This window comes from Ictalurus furcatus, chromosome 24, assembly GCF_023375685.1.
Source record: "Ictalurus furcatus strain D&B chromosome 24, Billie_1.0, whole genome shotgun sequence".
NCBI classification, from domain to species: Eukaryota; Metazoa; Chordata; class Actinopteri; order Siluriformes; family Ictaluridae; genus Ictalurus; species Ictalurus furcatus.
In genome coordinates this window covers 14847838-14866863 of record NC_071278.1, presented here as the reverse complement: position 1 = coordinate 14866863, position 19026 = coordinate 14847838, and the positions used below count along the sequence as shown (strand labels likewise).

The window sequence follows — 19026 nt, the reverse complement described above, 5'->3', positions numbered from 1 at the left end:
TGGGGAGAACATAGTAACAATTCATGGTTTATTACATTAAAGGTCAATAATCTTTAACTTGTGAATTACACAATGCAATGGGCAAATATAAAAAGAGTAAACCTGTTTTTGGCATTTACAGCTTTAGTTCCAAGCAGACTGGTTTTGCCTGTAACTGTGTTGCTTTAATATTTTCCAGCACAACACAAACACATACCATGTGCAGTGCATTCTGTCTTATATATTTTAACTGCATGCCTCAAGATTTACTATAGGACCATGACCAAACTGCTGTTGTAAAATTCCTAATGGCTTCAGTTCCCTGTTGGCTTCAGATAAGTGCACATAGCGCTGTTTCATTAAGCTCTACTTACTACACTGGAGTCAAGTGATGCTGCTTTAAGTGCTACTGCAGTTTACTGTAACTTGGACCAAAACCTCATGGAATCTGCCAAGTCAATTAAAGCCTGAGTGGTAATTATTAAAAGTTTTTATTGCTGTCTTTCCTTAAGCAGTCTGAATTAATAAACAAATACCCAAAGACAGTGAGGCAATATTATGACCAAACATTACCATTATCAACACTAACAGACACTCTCAATAAACTTATCTTATCTTCTGTTGACACACATTGATTAGTTTGGTCTGCATGAACTTGACTTATGATCCTAAATCTTGAGCGACATCAGATAGTAACTCTGAGATAGGAAATACTGCCACCTCCACGTGGACATCTAGGCTTTGCCTAACACTGGCGCCCATTCAAAGCTCATTCGAGGTTATGTACATAACTAAAATGGGAACACGTAAACATTGTGGCTAAGGCTAATTAAATAAGATTTGTTTTTAGTATGATTTTGTATATACATTTATAAAAGGTTTAGTAACTAATTTAAGTAGATATTAAAATTAATTTCTGAGAATGTCATCTCAAATATACTTCAATATCAGTTATTGTGCCTGTTTGTTCTTTCTTTTTCTTTTTAAAAAGATCAGTTACTGACCACTATCATACATCTAAGGTCACTTAGTGTGTAAACGTAATGTATGGATGGAATTAAAATGATGATTTAATGTGAATATCTTTATCAGCAAATAACATTGACTTCTTCTGGTGATTGCTATGGACTTTGCTCCATGAACATTAATGTTCATTGTCAATGTAAGTCATCATTCAATTGAATGGTCCTGTTATTTTTTGTTGTTGTTGTAATAATAATAATAATAATAATAATAATAACATGAAGTATTAGTAATAGCATCTGACGTTCACATTAGAAATGTAATTATGGATATTGATGGATCTGTGGAAAACAAAAAACACAATACTCGTAGCAAAAGTAAGCCAATATGCCATCTGTGAATGTTGTTCCAAAAAATGAAAACAAAAATTCACATTATTCATATTTGCTTTCATATTATTTGCTTTGAAGGCAATATTTATAATTGTAGTTTAATTGCTGTTGTTGTTGTTTTTTTTTGTTTGTTTTTTGTTTTTTGCATAGCTTTAGCACACTTTTAACGTCCTTTAGTTTTTTGTGAACTCTAATAATCCTGCCTTTTGAGAATGGCCTTGCAGTCAGTGTCATGCCAGGTAATGTAACTCAATGTCAAATGAAGTAATACAGTTTAAATGTGGTTATGGATAAATGTATTTGGAGTCGGTAGACAAGGCTTGGACCCTGGCATGTGCAGATGCTGGTCTAAAAAAGTAAAACAAACAAACAAACAAACAAACAAACAAACATACAAATAAATAAACATATAAATAAACAAACACATGCACACACACACACACACACACACACACACACACACACACACACATATATATATATATATATATATATATATATATATATATATATATATATATCTTGCCCGACACATGACCCTCCTAGTGTACAATGCCTGGGTCAGGGCATGGCCAAATTTTAGTCAAAAATGCAAACAAACAAACGAACAAACAAAGAATCAATAAATGAATACTGCCTCAAACATGCTAGTGTAAGGATTGTTCAGGGCAATTGTTCAGTACATAAATAAACAAATAAAACAATTGTTCATTAAATAGGCAAAATAAATAAATAAATAGATAAATTAAGGAACAAACAAACAAACAAATAAATGCTGACAAGGACACCATCTTGCTACTGTATGAGGCTCAGGCACAAACAAACAAATAAACAAATAAATAAATACTACCACGAACACCCCCCTGGTAGTGTATGAGTCTCAGGTCAGGACACACCCGGATTTCACTCAAAATATTGAATAAGACTAATAACAAACAAATAAACAAATAAATAAATACTGTCACGAACACCCCCCTGGTAGTATGAGTCTCGGGTCAGGACACACCTGGATGGTAATATATTATATCATACATATATACATACAGTGCCCCAAATATGACTCTGCTAGAGTGCTGTTATGGGCAATAGGGGGTTTTGGACCTGACCCCATGCTGAATTTCGTCTCATCACATCTGAGTTAAAATCCTTCCGCAGTCTCGCGCCTCTAAGATTCATTACGTTGCATGGCGCGATGTGTGAGTGGGCGGAGCTACAGCTACAGGCATGAATGGAGTGGAGTGACTGACTCCAGTGTGTTTCAATTGGCCGGCTCTCAGGCGTGTGGTTTAACGTATAGTCGGTTACAAACGGCGTTCACGGCACAGTTACACTTCAAATAAACACCCAAGACGGTAGAGTTTTATCTGTTGGTTAGCTGTGTTTACCACATTGTTTTAGAACACTAGTAGTTTTTTGGAGAGCGTCGCGACATGGCCAGAGGTGAAGGAGCTGAGCAGTACTCCAACGCCAGCATGCTGAAGAAAACCGAGCCTAATGAAGTCAGAACCGGTCATAAGGTAATTTCATAAACAAAAATCTTCATGAAGATTGATTCATAGCGTTATTCTGAGTGAAAGTACATGGGTTTAATCCGGGGTTTGTATCTAACAGGATAGCAGGGAGACTCCAGAGGTTGATCTAGCTCTGTACTGACGGGCGTGGGTTTAGTCTAGTGACTGTACAGTATTTACTCTGGACTTCAGAGGCAGGAACAATAAATCATCTTAATACAGGTCCGATTAGTCAGATTTTAAAATAAGGTTCATTTATTTATTTACTTGTTTGTTTGTTTGTTTGTTTGTTTTTTATGATTATTATATGATCACTGGAGGTTTGAACTTCAAAAGTGCCGCGCTTTCTTGATCTCTATCAATGAACCGAAATGCTTTTATTTATTATTAAAATAACTATCTTTCCTATCTTGCGTGTAACTCGTCTTATCTAAAACTATAAATATGTGTGTGTGTGTATATATATATAAAGCGAACCACGTCATGCTCTGTGTCCATACACTGGGCGCACATGATGTGCTACGTGTCATTTGCCGGTGTGGCTCGTGCTTACGTCACCACATCATTCTATCTCCCAATCTGTCTCCCCATTTCTGTCTCCCCATTTCTGTCCCCAGTTTCTGTCTCCCCATTTCTGTCTCCCCATTTCTGTCCCCAGTTTCTGTCTCCCCATTTCTGTCCCCAGTTTCTGTCTCCCAGTTTCTGTCTCCCAGTTTCTGTCTCCCCATTTCTGTCCCCAGTTTCTGTCTCCCCATTTCTGTCCCCAGTCAGCCAGGAAAGCCAATGACTTGAATGGGCTTCAAGCCCATTCAAGTCAAGAATGACTTGAATGGACTTTTAATAATCGGATCTACTTCTTGCACCACCTTGTGCATTTTTTTTAATCAGTGGAAAGTAATCGCAAGGACGTTTATCAAGTTTAAATGAAGTGTGTACTTTTTTTAATCATGGAACTCGATAGTGATGTGAAGGTGTGACTGCACATGATCAAACCTTTCCACGTAACATGAAGTGTGTACTTTTTTAAATCATGGAACTCGATAGTGATGTGAAGGTGTGACTGCACATGATCAAACCTTTCCACGTAACTGAAGCTTTTCATGTTAATATTCCAGTCCAAGTTTATCAGTATAGGTTTCATGTGTTGTTGTTTTTTAATGTGTGTGTGGTTTTGTCCCCATTTTGGTGACAGTTGTGTGTTGGATGTGTTGTTGGTGGTGTAAATATCAGTTTGAGTGAAAGTTTAGGTTGAGTTGTACATCACTGAGATCATTGTAGACGTGCTACATAATGTACAGTCGCACCCCATTGCAGATTAATTAGTCAGAGTGGAAATCATTTCATGTTTTTTATTTATTTATTTATTTATTTTTATGATGAATGATGCTACATGTTGTTGTTGTTGTTTATGTATTGGTTAATATTTTTTTCCATTACCATTCGGTGTTTTCTTGCTGCCAGTAAATTATGACAATTCGATTATCTAGTTTGGACATTTTGCAGAAGTGAGGAATTTCCAGTGTGAAAACGCAACCAATGACACAGAAGGATGAGAGTTGTCCATTGTAAAGCACTGTGTTGAAACTTTAGATCAGTGGTCACCAACCCTCTCTTCCTTGAGATCGACCTTCCTGCATGTTTCATCTCCAACCAAAATCTAACACACTGGTTTTAGTTGATCAAGAACTTCTTAAGGCAATGATTAGATGGTCAGGTGGGCACCATTATAGCTGGAGTTAAAGTCTTTAGGAAGGTAGATCTCCAGGAAAAGGGTTGGTGACCAATGCTTTAGGTTAAGAACACGAGAGAATTCACTGGTTTCCTTTCTGCCTTTCGAATTTTAGGTCCAGTTCAGTGCACCTTAAAGATAGACTTTAGTGATATATTTTTAAAGCATTATGTTAGTTTTTATCCGTGCTGATATGTTCTGCATTATGTTGGATCACGTCCACCTATTTTGTCAGCCTGCTCTTGATTTTCGAACTTGATTGGCTGTGCCCCCAAGGGTGTATGTTTGTGTACTACGTGACAGAACGTGTGTGTGGTCTTTGCCAATCAATATGAGGTCAGTAAACGGTCAGGTGTATGCACACAGGTTCTAGTCAGTACAAAATACAGACACACCCATAAGCTTGTACATGTTCACCCCTTTGACTAACACTTACAGCATTATAATTCTGATTGAATAGCATGATTATAACTTCATTTGGCTTTTTTACAAAAGTATTTTGCCTTTCCACTTGTCAGTTATTTCTGACAGTTATCCTGTCAGATCCACAAAAAAAATGATGTGTTTCTAATAGCGAACCAAGCACTTGGCCATCGTTAATCATTAATACATTAATACAGTATTATATATAATTCTTTCCCACAAAGAAAGAATTATATATAATAATTAAATAATTACAAATAAGTCTTATTTGTACTTTTTTTTTTCTTCTTTTTTCATGCAGACTTGAAATTTATTTGAAATGTGATGTCTCTTTTTTTTTTTTTTTTTTTTTTTTCCAGAGTGAAGCGAATCGTCACTTGTCGGTGTGCAATAAGCTGTGTTATGCTGTAGGAGGAGCGCCTTATCAGATCACAGGATGTGCCTTGGGTTTTTTCCTCCAGATCTATCTCCTAGATGTTGCTCTGGTGAGTTTAATGATCCTTTAAAGCTTTGCCATTAGTTACTCCAGAGAGAATGGATGCATCTCCATTCGTTACTTTATGTGGATATGGACATGCTGAGAAGAAGCATTAAGATTGACCACCTTGAAGCACCCTATCCTATCCTAACACTTCACATTGAATAATGACATGATTCTCATGTGAAGTTTTCCACATTTTCCTCACATTATTAATTTTGTACATGTTCATATTTCACATTTGGGGTGTGTGGCTTTTCAAACAGGATCACTTATTGTTAAGAACTTCTGACCAGGTGTGAAATGTGTATGTTTCCAGAATTAGACTCAATCAGCTAAGCATTTAGGCCAATGTTGACTCCTGAGGTCAGGCTAAGATTTACATTTGCAATGTGTTAGTTGGTGCATGTGCTAATACTAAAACCATAAAGTTACACGTTTATGATACAAAAGCCAAAATACAATAGATTGCACGCAATACACCTCATTAGCTCTTCATGGACTTCTGGACTTCCCAATGGCACTCATACTCCAGTTTATGAGCTTGTATTTTAACTTCAGGAGCCAGTGAGTTTGTGCAAATAACACCCCACTCACAACAAGGTGACAGCCACTACACACACAAACGCAACAGAGGCATTGTCTTGGACTGTAATAGAGTTTGACATTTATTATGTTTCTAAGGGCGAACAAGCAAAGCCCTCCTACAGTGTGAGTTACGATTGTCCATTCAGGATTTTGAGAAACTGCTAATTACGCCGTACCGACTGATAAAATGTTTAACCTTAGTCAATCCTGTCAGTTTGGCACTCTAGACTGGGAAAATACAATGCTCACAGAACTCAGTTGGTGAACAGTTTTCAAGGCCACTTTGGTGCTTTGGGTACTTTCTGACTTGTACAAAAGGTCACTACAGTTCATTTATAGTTCAGCCTTGTACATCTGTGCCACAACATTCAACCAATCAGAGCTGTGCACTGCGACAGTATAGTTTCACGTGCTAGGAGAAATTAATGAATAAAGCATACAAGATAGATCAGTCATACCCATGTGAAAGCACTTGGTGTGCGAATGTGACTCCGTGTGTGGTGTTCCATTCAAATTAGTCCTTGTGCTCATGGTAGTTATACTTTATTAAAATCTTCATCATTTTGTCTTTAAATTTCACTTGGATTGGCACTTTAGAAGTGCTTTTATGGGCCATATATCTCTCAATACAGCTCAGGTTATTCGTGTCACTCCTTTTACATACAGGAACTCAAATTTCAAAATATGACAAACCTTTTGTTTTCTTAAATGATAGTTCTATGATTGAGGGAACTAACTTCATTTCTTAATTAGTTGCACTGGATCTGATATCCAATTTCAGAATATAAAACTTAAGGTTGTTTCCTGTATAATTAGCAGATAGTTATTTGCAGCACACCTAATCATTTTCAGTTGGTAACAGGCGCCACACCTTTCATGCATGGGAATTTCAACTGGAAATGACACTTGATCTTTTTAAAGCATTTCTCCAGAAAAATCTGATGAATCCTTGAACAAAGCCATGCTGTTCAATTGGAGTTTTTCTTGTTGCAGTAAATGCTAATAACTGTTAAATTCTGGTCAGGGCTACAGTTGGATATTGTATGCGATGCTGTGCCTGCTTCTGTTATGCACAATTGGACATTCCTTAAAAAATTCCTCCTAAATTAGCATGTTAATGTGCTCTGGATTATGACCAGTGTGCTGTCTGTTTTGATTATATTTATTGATGCTGAAATGCTCTGTTTGTGTAAGGCCTTGATCATTCCCCTCTCTACTCTTCAGCTGGATCCATTCTATGCCTCCGTTATCTTGTTTGTGGGACGAGCCTGGGATGCCATCACCGACCCCACTGTGGGATTCCTGGTCAGCCGGACTCCGTGGACCAGATTTGGGAGGATGATGCCATGGTATATAATCTTTTTTTTTTAAAAAAACTTCTTTTCCTGATGTTATTTTCGTTACCACACTATTTGCAAATAGGCCATACATTATAAATGAATTATATCGGTTTTATTGAAATATCTTGGGTTTTTCTAACCCTCATATTGGTGTTTGAATAAGATAAAAATTTCCCTCCCTTCCTGATTCAAATTGGTGTCTGTAGAAGGATTCCCATGTGTAAAGCCAACTAAGTAGGACTTTTTCTGGGATGAGCCCATGCTGAGGCTCCTGTTTTGAAAGATTGGTTTACTAAGTTTAACACCATCCCCCAATAGCCTGGGGTGAGTAATAACGGAACTCACCCCATGAGGCTATTTTAGTTGAAGAGGGAATGAGTTGTACCTAGTTGGCATTGCAGGATCTCTCACATGATTCTGTCCAACTAGACATTTGTTCCAGTGGGTTTGAAATGTCATGGGAGATTGTTAGCTCGGTTGCCAAGTCAGCTTGGCGGCCTTGATTGTGTGAAAAAGACTAAAAGCTCATTAGAGGCTGATTTACAGACTTTGGAAGGTTGAGAGGACTGGGGATGGGAAAGGGATTTTTAATAGTGATTAAATTCCATTCAGGTAAACAAAAGTTTTTCCATGTCAGTGGGTCTTGCCAGAACGTTTGGAGCTAAAGTAAATAGCTGCACCTGATACTTGCGTGAGAAGATTTAGTGATTGGATACAGCCCTTTCGTTATGGGTGTATTTGTCTACTATAACTGGGAATGTGGCAGTTAAACAAACCTTGTTAATTTCTAATCCTGCGGTCATAAAATGGGTGGAAAGTCATGTGTCAGTGTGGCATCTGGAACCCTGAAATGCTCCTGGTACATTTGAAAGGACTGTCTTGGCTTTGTAAGTTGGATAAGGACAGAGCTGTTCGCTTGGGTTGATGCTGCTTCCACATTACTGCTTCCAATTTTGTGGCGAGGTCACTGCCCTTGGAAGTGCCCATCCCCCTTTCTTTGGTTCATTCTAGCCACAGAAACACGTCGGTTTCATTAGCAGACTCCTGGTATATATAGCTGGCTGTTGGCGTGCTAATTGTCTCTGAGGAATGGACGGGCATAATATCACATGTCCATTCATTGTTCCATAGGTAGGACAAGGCGATTTTAAAACACACATGGGATTTTCTTTCCTGTTTTATCTAGTCACATTTATGGTTGTAGGCATGACCGTTTGAAATTAATGCAGTTTAAATAAGGGTGAAAAATTCTCTTTAGATAATTTGTAATATTAAAGTATTTAATATACAGAGAGAGCGTGAGAGAGAGTGAGAGGGAGACGCGAGAGAGGAGAAGGCGGCATTTGGAGGGGGGATGAGGTCTATGACGACATTCAAATTCCAGAGCCATGAGTGGTCCAGCCTACAACACGCCACTCTTTCTCCTCCAATCAGAGGCAGCCAAAGGGTTACTTTAGTTCAAATAGAATAAGACACTCAAATGTTAGTCATCAAACAGCTAGTAGCTGTAGCAACAATTAATTATGGTTCTGTGCCTTTCTTTAGGGTAGGATCTATTAAATACTAGGTATTTGTTTAATGGTTAATGAATTAATATTGGAAAAGAAAACTAAAAATGCACCATTGTGCTCCAACCTACTTGCTGCAATGGAATTTGAGGAGAGAGGAGCACAAAACAGTGGATGTGTGTGGGGTTGGATATGCAGATATAATGCTTCAATTTTTACACAGAATGTCAGGACAATATCTGAAACTACAGGGGCTGTAATAACACAGTGCATTCAATAAAGCAATAATCAGCTTAACACATGCTTGGTATTTTAAGTGAGACTGAGGATAACCGCATAGTTGTGCTAGACAGTACTGTCATTGTGGTTTATCGTGTCTGTGTGTATTAGCACACACGCAGCTAGAGAATATAGTTTGATCCTTTTTTTAGCAGTTGAGTCACATGCTTGTACATTATTTTCTGTCCCTGACCTAATACATCCATGTGAATATAAATAACATTACCCTCCCAAACCTGTTCGCAAAACCAGTTTCTTATACACATACATTGTATAAGATTATACATTCTAAATTTTTGTTCCTCATAGTGAAACTAGTCCAACCTTCCCTTTAATTTTACATCCTGTACATGTGAGATGAGTATTGTGCCATCGGAAATTTGTAGCAATTGCAGGATGTGACCCAAAACATTTCTTGTAATGAAATGGTCAGCTACCGTTCGTGGTTACGTTACAGTCTGAGTAGACGTACTGTAGGATATGTCAAAATGGAGAGAATTGTGCATTGGTTTCATGTGGTCTGGAGGACATTTTCTCAATTTTGGATATGCTGTATATGAACTTCCAGAATTTGTCTAACGGCACTAAAGCGAACTAAGGTGTATTTATTACGTCTGCAGATGAAATCTGACCATTAAACCCTTATAAGTCCTACTTTCCTCACTTGTAAGTCGCTTTGGATAAAAGCGTCTGCTAAATGAATAAATGTAAATATGTCTGAAGACTGAATGGTCTTCATGTTTTGCATCGCAGTGCTCATACAGCTTGTGTTGTAATTTTCTCGTATCCATTTCTTTGCAGGATCATTATATCCACTCCTTTTGCAGTCATATCCTACTTTCTCATCTGGTACGTGCCTCCTGTTGATCAGGCCAAAGTCGTCTGGTACCTCATCTTCTACTGCCTCTTCCAGAGTCTGCAAACGGTGTGCATCATCTAGTTCTTCTGTATGCAAACTACCTGTAGTTTATGCGTGAGTGAAAACTAACTTTCATCTCTTCATTTCATTTCTGTTTCTGCATTGCAGTGCTTCCATGTGCCATACTCGGCCCTCACCATGTTCATCAGTGCAGAACAGAAGGAGAGGGATTCAGCCACCGCCTATCGTAAGTACTTCAAGGTACCAGCAAGAGTAATGGCATGAGTCATGCTTAAATACAAGTTTGATTCAGAGAACCACCCTTTCAAAGTATATTTTAATTCATCATAAAACTCTAGGCTGAAAGAGAGCAGTCAGAACACATTTTATGTATTTCAGAGCAACACACCCACATTCACATGTTTAAGGTTCCATATTATGCTGCATTATGCTGTGCTCCCTACATTGGGTGTATTTGTAGTGAATAGGACACCATTAAGAATTTAGCCTAACTATGTGAAGACTTCATTAATTAAAATTAAAATTGTTGTCATAGGATTGCTAACAATGAAGTGCTATTAGAATAAGCATATTTAATATAAACTAGCTGGCGATACTGTCAGAGCTGATGTTACGGAAAAGTAAACAACACCTTCTGACCAATCACGCTTGAGAATGTGATGTACGCTGTACTGTGATAATGCATTAGCTTTCTGCTCCATACATACCCTCATCATTGCCATTTCCCATCCAGGTATGACTGTGGAGGTTTTGGGAACGGTCATTGGCACTGGAATCCAAGGCCAGATCGTGGGGATGGCCAATACACCCTGCATACCAGTTGGAAATGATCTCAACTCCACTTTCTTGAATTCTGGATCTGAGGTCAACATCAGCCAACCAGATCTTTCCCTGGACAAAATAGTAAGTCCCAGGGCTCGGAGGCATTGTCATGATGTCTTAAGAATGAACTGGATTAAAGATATGTATTATCCTTGCTTGGAAATGTTTAACACATTACCCCACCCATATTCTTTTTGCAGAGAAATGCTTACATGATTGCCTCAGGGGTTATTTGTGCCATTTATGTCCTCTGTGCCATCATACTCTTCTGTGGTGTGAAGGAACGCAGAGGTAAGACAGAATTTGTGTCAGTTTTCACAGTATTATTTCAGCTTCCACACCCTGATATTCTTTGGATATTAACAAAGATGGTTTCCGTAGAGAGTTAATTATACCCACAGGTTTTAAATAGAGATAAGTTTGGTTTAATTTAGATCACATTTTCTGTTTTGTGGACACAAGCTTTTCCACAGGTCTCGGGTTACTCTGAGTCAGTGGCTGGCACTCGGGCGGTTTTTGGGGGCCTGGGAATGGCACTGGGTAAACCGAGAGGAGTTCTTTTACCAAAGACACAGAAAAAAGGGATCCACTGTAAAAGATAGTGCTGCAGTTTGTTAGTTTATTTCAGGACAATTTGGGGAAAAACTTTTTAACAAAGTAGTCTTTGTAGAGCAAGATCAGCCCAGGGCAGAGGAAAGCACAGAACGGGAACTGTATACCTTCAGTCAAGAGTGTTTACTGCTGAACAATTCACATGCTGTTGAACGGATCCAACATACACACTGTGTTAGTATTTATGGTATACACAGGGTTTGTGTGAGCTTGAGATGGATGAAGCGTTCACGGTAGCTCCATGACTCAAGTACATTTGACACAAATTACATTTAACGTAACCACAGCTTCAGCCTCTAAAATGTCCCGTCTTGTTTTGGCAGAAACCTCAAAGGTCCAATCAGAGCACATGTCCTTCTTCCGGGGCATCCGTCTAGTAATGGGCCATGGTCCATATGCCAAGCTGGTGATGGGCTTCCTTTTCACCTCTCTGGCGTTTATGGTGAGTGTTTGGCCTGCTTTACAGGAGGTGTTTGTTTTTGTGGGATTTGGTTCAGCCACTTTTTTGGCCTCCTTTCTGGGGCAGAAGCCTCAGACCACCATGGCTACCCTTAGCTATCTTTGGCTGGTGTTTTATTTTATTAGGATTTGCAAGTAGGTTTTTATAAGTCTTAATGTTTCTTTGTGCAGCTCCTGGAGGGCAACTTTGCTCTGTTCTGTTCCTACACCCTGGGCTTCAGAGATGACTTTCAGAACGTCCTACTGGTCGTCATGGTAAGAGCTGTTCATAGCACAACAGCCAGCATTTGAAAAAAAATTAAGACGTCTTGCTTTGTGACCATTTTGTGCATGTGTATAGGAAGCTTTTTAAATCAAAGAGTAAACAAATAGGGTGCCTTTGAACTCAGAAATATGACTTTTTTTTGTTGGTTAACTGCTCTTGGGTGGTTATAGATGAGTGTTTGGATCAAACGTCTGAACAGAATACAAAAGTCACATTTTGTATATTATTTAACTGCCTCAAGGTTTACTTTAAATTATAGACTCTTTGACACATATATTTATAAAACAGTCTAATAAGTGGCGCATCAGGGTAGGCGAGTTGCTGCAAGTAACTTCCTGCTTAAAGACTGTTTCTCATTTAATGCCATTCAACAGCTAATGTAGTGTTTTAACATGGGATTTGGACTTATTGACCACTTTTAACGACAGAATCCTTTCTACCTGCGTGCTGCATGTTGAATTGGCACGCACACTTCCGATAAAACAGGTTATACTCAAAAGGAATGCATAGACTGATGTGTAAGCTTAGTTTCGCTATCAATGAGGGACCAGTTTTACTCCATCAACTTTACCAAGCTCACCATATAATTAACGTCTTCCTCCCGGTGGCTTTACTAGTATGAAAAGCCAGTTCTAAAGCTCTTAAGAGTTAATTAATGATTCGGGAAAAGTCTTAGCCTTGCCTTGTTCTAATCTTTTCTAATCCATTTTGTCTCCAGCTCTCCGCCACTCTCACCATCCCATTCTGGCAATGGTTCCTTACTCGATTTGGAAAGAAAACCGCCGTCTATGTTGGGACTACAGTAAGTACTGCAGGACCATTTAAGAGGTGTAACTTGTGGCAGTGTTTAAAAATAGTGAGCACAGTTTTGGATGTGATTTATTTATAATGCAGTTGGCCAAGACTAATTATCTCTGAGCACTAACTGGTGGTCATTATACCCAATTAAAGTAATGTTTCTCATCTTTGTGATGTTTGCAGATCGTGATTCCATTCTTGATCACAGTGGTCCTGTTGAAAAGTAATCTCATCGTGACCTACGTTATTGCCATTGCTTCTGGAGTCAGCATTGCTGCTGCCTTCCTCCTCCCCTGGTGAGTGGCAGTCATAAAGGGAACCTATGATGCTGACCAAGACTGCTTTTGTAAACTAATCTGTATGTGTGTGTATGCAGGTCCATGCTTCCTGATGTGGTTGATGACTTCAAAGTTCTGAATCCTGAATCCCAGGGACATGAAGCCATCTTCTACTCCTTCTATGTGTTCTTCACAAAGTTTGCCTCTGGAGTTTCTTTGGGAATTTCAACTCTAAGCCTTGAGTGAGTCAATCTGAACAATCACACATCCTGACCAATTCTTCTTAATATTCTCTGCCTGCATGAGCCTTTGAAATGAGATTTAATGGGAGGATTAAGTAGATGAAAAGCCTTTTATGGCACATTCACTCTGACAAGCTGTGTGATTCAACTTTTGGCTCGATGTATACTTGCATTAACACGCAATGTCTTTCTGGATAATGAAAGATCGCCTCTTGCATTTAGACCTTGTATTAATATACATATCAGATCTCAGTGCCTTAGCATCATTTGCAAAAACACTAGCGAGGTTACGTCTGAGATTAGATGTCAATTAGATGTCAAAAATAGAATTGGCATAGACCAGGATTCCTCAGTTCCAGACATGAGCGCAAGAGTCCGACTTAGTTTGGTCATTTCACTGCTTAAACTGGAGTTTAATCAGAATTCTTTGAGCAGAAAATCACAAAAGTCTGCTGGATTGGATTAATTAACGGAACCAATTAATAACAATACACAAAGTTCTATATATATACAGTTCTGTGCAAAAGTCTTAAGAGCCTTTCACACAGAGCGTGATTAAGCAACGCAAATGTACGACACGATGACGCTCTTGAATCGGAACAATAAATCCCTTTGAAGCTATTCATACCGGGCGCGATCAGTCGCGGCGTAACATAGCAAGTTGGGGTTTTTTTGGTCCCCCACCCCCGAAGAGTGTATCGAGTTTTTTTTCTCCACGTCGCTCCCCCAATGAAACGGGCCATCCAGTTAGATTTGAGCTTTAGATCGCGTGCCTAGAGCTGCTGCTGTTGCACGAAAGGGCGAGATAGGTAACTCCATAACACAAAAAGCTGTTTTGAAAACCAGTGTAAACACAGAAGAAAAGTATTCCGGAATAGAGAAGAGAATGTGCGTTGAGTTTTTATCATTGCTGCCTGAGAACAGAAAACCTTTTGATAACAATCACAGCGACTACAAAAACACAGACAGTTTTCTGTGTTTTTTTTTTTTTTTTTTAGATATAGTGTATGATTGTAATCCCCTTTATTCTTATCATTCTTCTTCTTCTTTCATCTATATATACATATTTTATATTTGATACTTTTAGATATTAACTTTTTTTTATTTTTGTTTTGTTTATTTATCTTGCACAAATAAATGGGTTTTGTCCCACTATTATGTTTCATTCATACTAAAACAGCTTGATGGTGCTGTTCAAAAAACACAAAAACTTTCTGCCTCCCTTTCTGGGCAGAATACACATAAAATAATTAAAGTTAGTGTAACAAGCCTAGAGGCATTATTATTATTATTATTATTATTATTATTATTATTATTATTATTATTATGTTTTTTTTGTATAAACTTGTTATAGATTTTTATTTTATGATTTAGACATTATCGAGTCGGTACAAAAACCTTTTAGATTTCCAAACATTCGTTTTCCAGCACAAAATTAAACGTTACAGAAAAATGTTTGTATGTCAGTAAAGAAGGCAGCTTATTACAGAGGCACTTTTCAGACAAAATACACAATGAAGGCTGCTGGGTTTTGCTGCAAAAATAAGAAGCAACGGTCAAAGTCTCCAGAAGAACTATGACTTGATGTGCAAGATGCTCATTAAAAATTACAGCTCATTTCCTGAGACACTCTTTTTTTTTTTTTTTTTTTTTTTTTTTTTTTTTTTTAAGGGTCGTCAAACTAAATATTGACTTTGTTTCATTTATTTGATTGTTTATTACTGCACTCTTTTTAATGTAGAAACATTTAATTTCTGTATTTTTTGAAGGCGTCTTTGCTGTACAGACTTTTGCACAGTACTGTGTGCGTGCATATTTATAAATACATACATCACATCACACACAAATGTCTTTGAGTGATTTAATGTGCTCAGTCGCTGTTAGATTTTTTTTTCAGATGTGGTCAATTGCTGCCAGATCATTGCTGAAAATGCATATTGATGCAGTTAATCCCATCTAGTTTCTTAGTAGTCCTGCAGAGTTTCATGCAAAAGCATTAACATGGAAGTTGGTCTTTCTGATGTGGCTCATCACAGTCTGATCTCACTGTTAAATCTGTATGTGTTTGTGTCTGTATAATTATTTTTTTTATGTGGTTGGATTTTTTTCTGGTCTCAATCTGATGATTTAAAAATGCAAGATTATATCTCATAATCAGTACAATGGATCTCAGTGAAGACATTTTCCCAAGAACCTCACAGTTGTTTATGACTTGCCATCAGATTAGCTTAAACAGGCTGAGCGTTAACATTTCCTTTAAAATCATTCATTTTTCTTTCCGAACAGTTTTGCCGGATATGTAACGAGAGGTTGCACACAACCAAAAGCAGTGGATGTTACACTGAAGGTTCTGGTCTCCGCTGCTCCAGTTGCACTAATCATCATAGGACTGCTCATCTTCACCTCTTATCCAATCAACGAAGAGAGGAGGCAGGGAAACCGCAAACTGCTCAACGAGCAAAGGTAAATTCCGCTGACGCACACGAAATGCGGTCACTTTTAAAAAGTGACGCCGATAAGGGTTTTTGGTCACGGTAGATTGTTTCCCATGTTAAAAAGTTTTAAGAAAAGTGCTGCATGACATCAAGCTTTTTTTTTTTTTGTTAAATACTTCCTGATCAGGTTGCAGTTTAGGGTCCATGTGAGAACAAGCATAGAGGACAAAGTGTTGATGAACAATGAGTTTTGTTATTGTGTAAATTTAAAGACAATTTCAACATGTTGTATCAAATATTTCATTGGCAATGATGCAATATAATAAAAAATCAGTCGCCTGTTTTTGGGATTTTCACCGGTACGCAAAGTGATGCCCTACTTTAAGTGAGGCTGCACCTCCTCATTGCCAGAGTGAAACCTATTTTAGTTCCTCTTTACTAATGATATGATATTTAAAAATCTAATGTAGATGTCGAGCTAGGCTAGTTAGTTTGCCACTACTTGCTGGGACTGATAAGATACCTGGTGTCCCAAAAGTCTCCGTACATGTAGTGCTGGCAAACACAGTCCCGTGTCAGTTGTGCCTTCGTCGGTGGATGTTCGTGGACATCCACTTCTCAGTTGAGCCACAGCACGTCCAGTCTTTTTGAATTTATTAATAAGTTAATAAGTGTGTGATGTGCTTGCCAAGTTTCGTATTAAAATCCATCTGAACCTTGACAGCTTCTTGGTGTTCATAAAGGCTATCTAGAAAAAATATAAAGTGTAAAAAAATTTGGAAGATATTTTGCTACATAAGTGTTAATTTCCCCTGTGTATGGAGACTTTTGGAACACCCTATAGTTATGATTACAGTGTGCATGTCACATTTTATTCATATCAGCTGTGGCCAGCTTTTTTTGTCTGGAAACAAACAAACAAAAAAAAGCCAAGTGTGAAACCATCCTTAGAGAGGTTAGAAATATTAATGTTACGGCCGAGCTGTATCAGTTGTAGTACCATTTAAAAAGTTACTACATTTTGCAAATTTTGAATATTATGAACATTATCTGACTCTTTTTCTTGCCTTAGGGAGATGGAGTTGGCAGCAGACTCGTCAGAAACCGAGCTGGTCAATATATTGTAACATCACACAACTCTAAAGAGGGCATTCATTGGACGACCAAATAATGGACCCTCAGAGACAAATTGCCCACAGAGGCATTCAAGCCAATCGTTTTTACCCAACTGTGTTCACGTGACTTCTACTTCCTTAAGAACCTCAAGCGGAGGATCTGAAACATCCAGGTTACATTGCTTTTTAGTGTCTGAAAGCTGCTCAACCACATGCAAGGCCAAAAGACTCAAAAGCTTGAAATGTGTTATGAACGTATGCATGTTTTGTTTGTGCTGCCTACAGTAGTGCTACACGTCACAGTGGAATTAAAAAGTGTACTGTACTTGAAAAGCATAATGCTCTCACACTACACTAAGGTTCTCCACCGGGCAGATGATTGGGAGAAACTTCACGTTATGGTTCTTTTTGAAATTCAAGTATGTTTCATTAAATCCAGGGTACCTCTTTTTAATACCTGAAGCAAGTTTATACATTACAAGGAATAATTAGCACGTCTGTAGTGCTAATACAGCAGTATACTACACTAGATTATAACACTGTACAGAATAAAGCCGTGTGCATGCGCGTACATCTGTGCAAATTTAATTAAAATCCACAATCTTTTATTTTTGTATAGAAACTGTATACGGTCGGTCTAGTTTAGACTCCAAAGCAACATTTGATCTCTGTGCAAATAGCAACTGTGGGATATAAACAAAAGACAAGTTTAAACAGCACCCTGTTGTGGCAAAATTCCAGTATTTGCACAAGAACAGTGCACGATGTTGAATCTTGGTGTTTTGACTTGGACAGTGTTGGTCCTTCATAGTCGATTGCCTCAAAGATGAGGAGAATGAAGCTCTTTAATAATTTAATATTTTTAATTTTATGTTTGTTTGGTCATGTCAACAACTATGTAATGCCGCTTGAAGGGGAAGAGAAAAATGCTCCTGGACCTAATTGATGTCTGTACATTTAAGATTCTTTTGGTGTCGCATCGCTGTTGTTTTTGTGTGTGTGTGTGTTTGTGTGTCCTTCATTTGCATGTGAATTTTTTGGCCCTCCAGAAGTTCCCAGATGGCATAAGGCATGCACTAGTGTTTTATTTAAGTGTTATAACAATGCATTATAATATTCTAATATTAAATATATAATGTAAAATTTGAAAGTGATTTTGTAAATATGGACCGATAAGGAAAGCTTCTGTTGTGACATTTAAAAAGCCAACTATGAATCTGATTTTAAATTGCAGATTGTATTTATTTATTTATTTTTATTTTTTTTATTTTTTTTTTGCATTTCATCTCTTTATTCAGGCCTGAGATGATTTCTGAATATACATTTGTGTATGTTGCCATATGTCATACATATATTAATGTATCTACATTTGATGCAGAATCTCTTGGAGATCACTGAGGACTTTTGTACATATTTATGTGTAAATATGTATATAATGTTTGTACGACGTTTAAATACTTTAGGTGTTAATGACTGTAAAAAGAGACAACCTGTTTGTGGAGTTATTTAAAGTTTTTGCCAGTTGAATCTGAAACGGTTAATAAATGATAATTAACTCTTTATACTTTTGCATTCTGTGAACTTTTGTAATGTTTTTCCATGTATAGTACATGGAAGTGCCAAAGTTTACACACCCTCAGGAAAAATTTACACGAAATATTTCATAGCAACACGACATTTCGTGTGTGAGGGTTCACACATGCCCCATCAATATCACAAGTAGAGAAAATATGAACATTTTAAACAAAATAATATAATTTTAAAAGCATTTCCCACTCTGAATTCTACTTTCCTTAAAACTCTGCTTGCAGTCACACCCTCCTTTCTTTGAATCACGTCTGGAGACTTTGAGTGTTATTCAACGTCTAACCCTTATTTTTAACTAGCTGTTTTTCATTCTTTCTTATTTTTATTTGTTTTGGGGGGCATA

At 37.7% G+C, this 19026-nt stretch overlaps 1 protein-coding gene across 1 annotated transcript; it reads left to right on the top strand.

The window, feature by feature from the left end:
* Positions 1-2525: 2525 nt before the first annotated feature.
* mfsd2ab (MFSD2 lysolipid transporter A, lysophospholipid b) lies at positions 2526-18656 on the top strand. The gene is made up of 14 exons (XM_053613170.1): positions 2526-2851; positions 5357-5482; positions 7288-7412; positions 9992-10115; positions 10218-10296; positions 10804-10973; positions 11093-11183; positions 11828-11946; positions 12135-12218; positions 12947-13030; positions 13210-13322; positions 13403-13546; positions 15833-16009; positions 17054-18656. The coding sequence occupies exons 1-14, from the start codon at positions 2765-2767 to the stop codon at positions 17106-17108; spliced, it is 1578 nt and encodes a 525-aa protein (XP_053469145.1). The 5' UTR covers positions 2526-2764; the 3' UTR covers positions 17109-18656.
* The last annotated feature ends 370 nt before the right edge of the window (positions 18657-19026 follow it).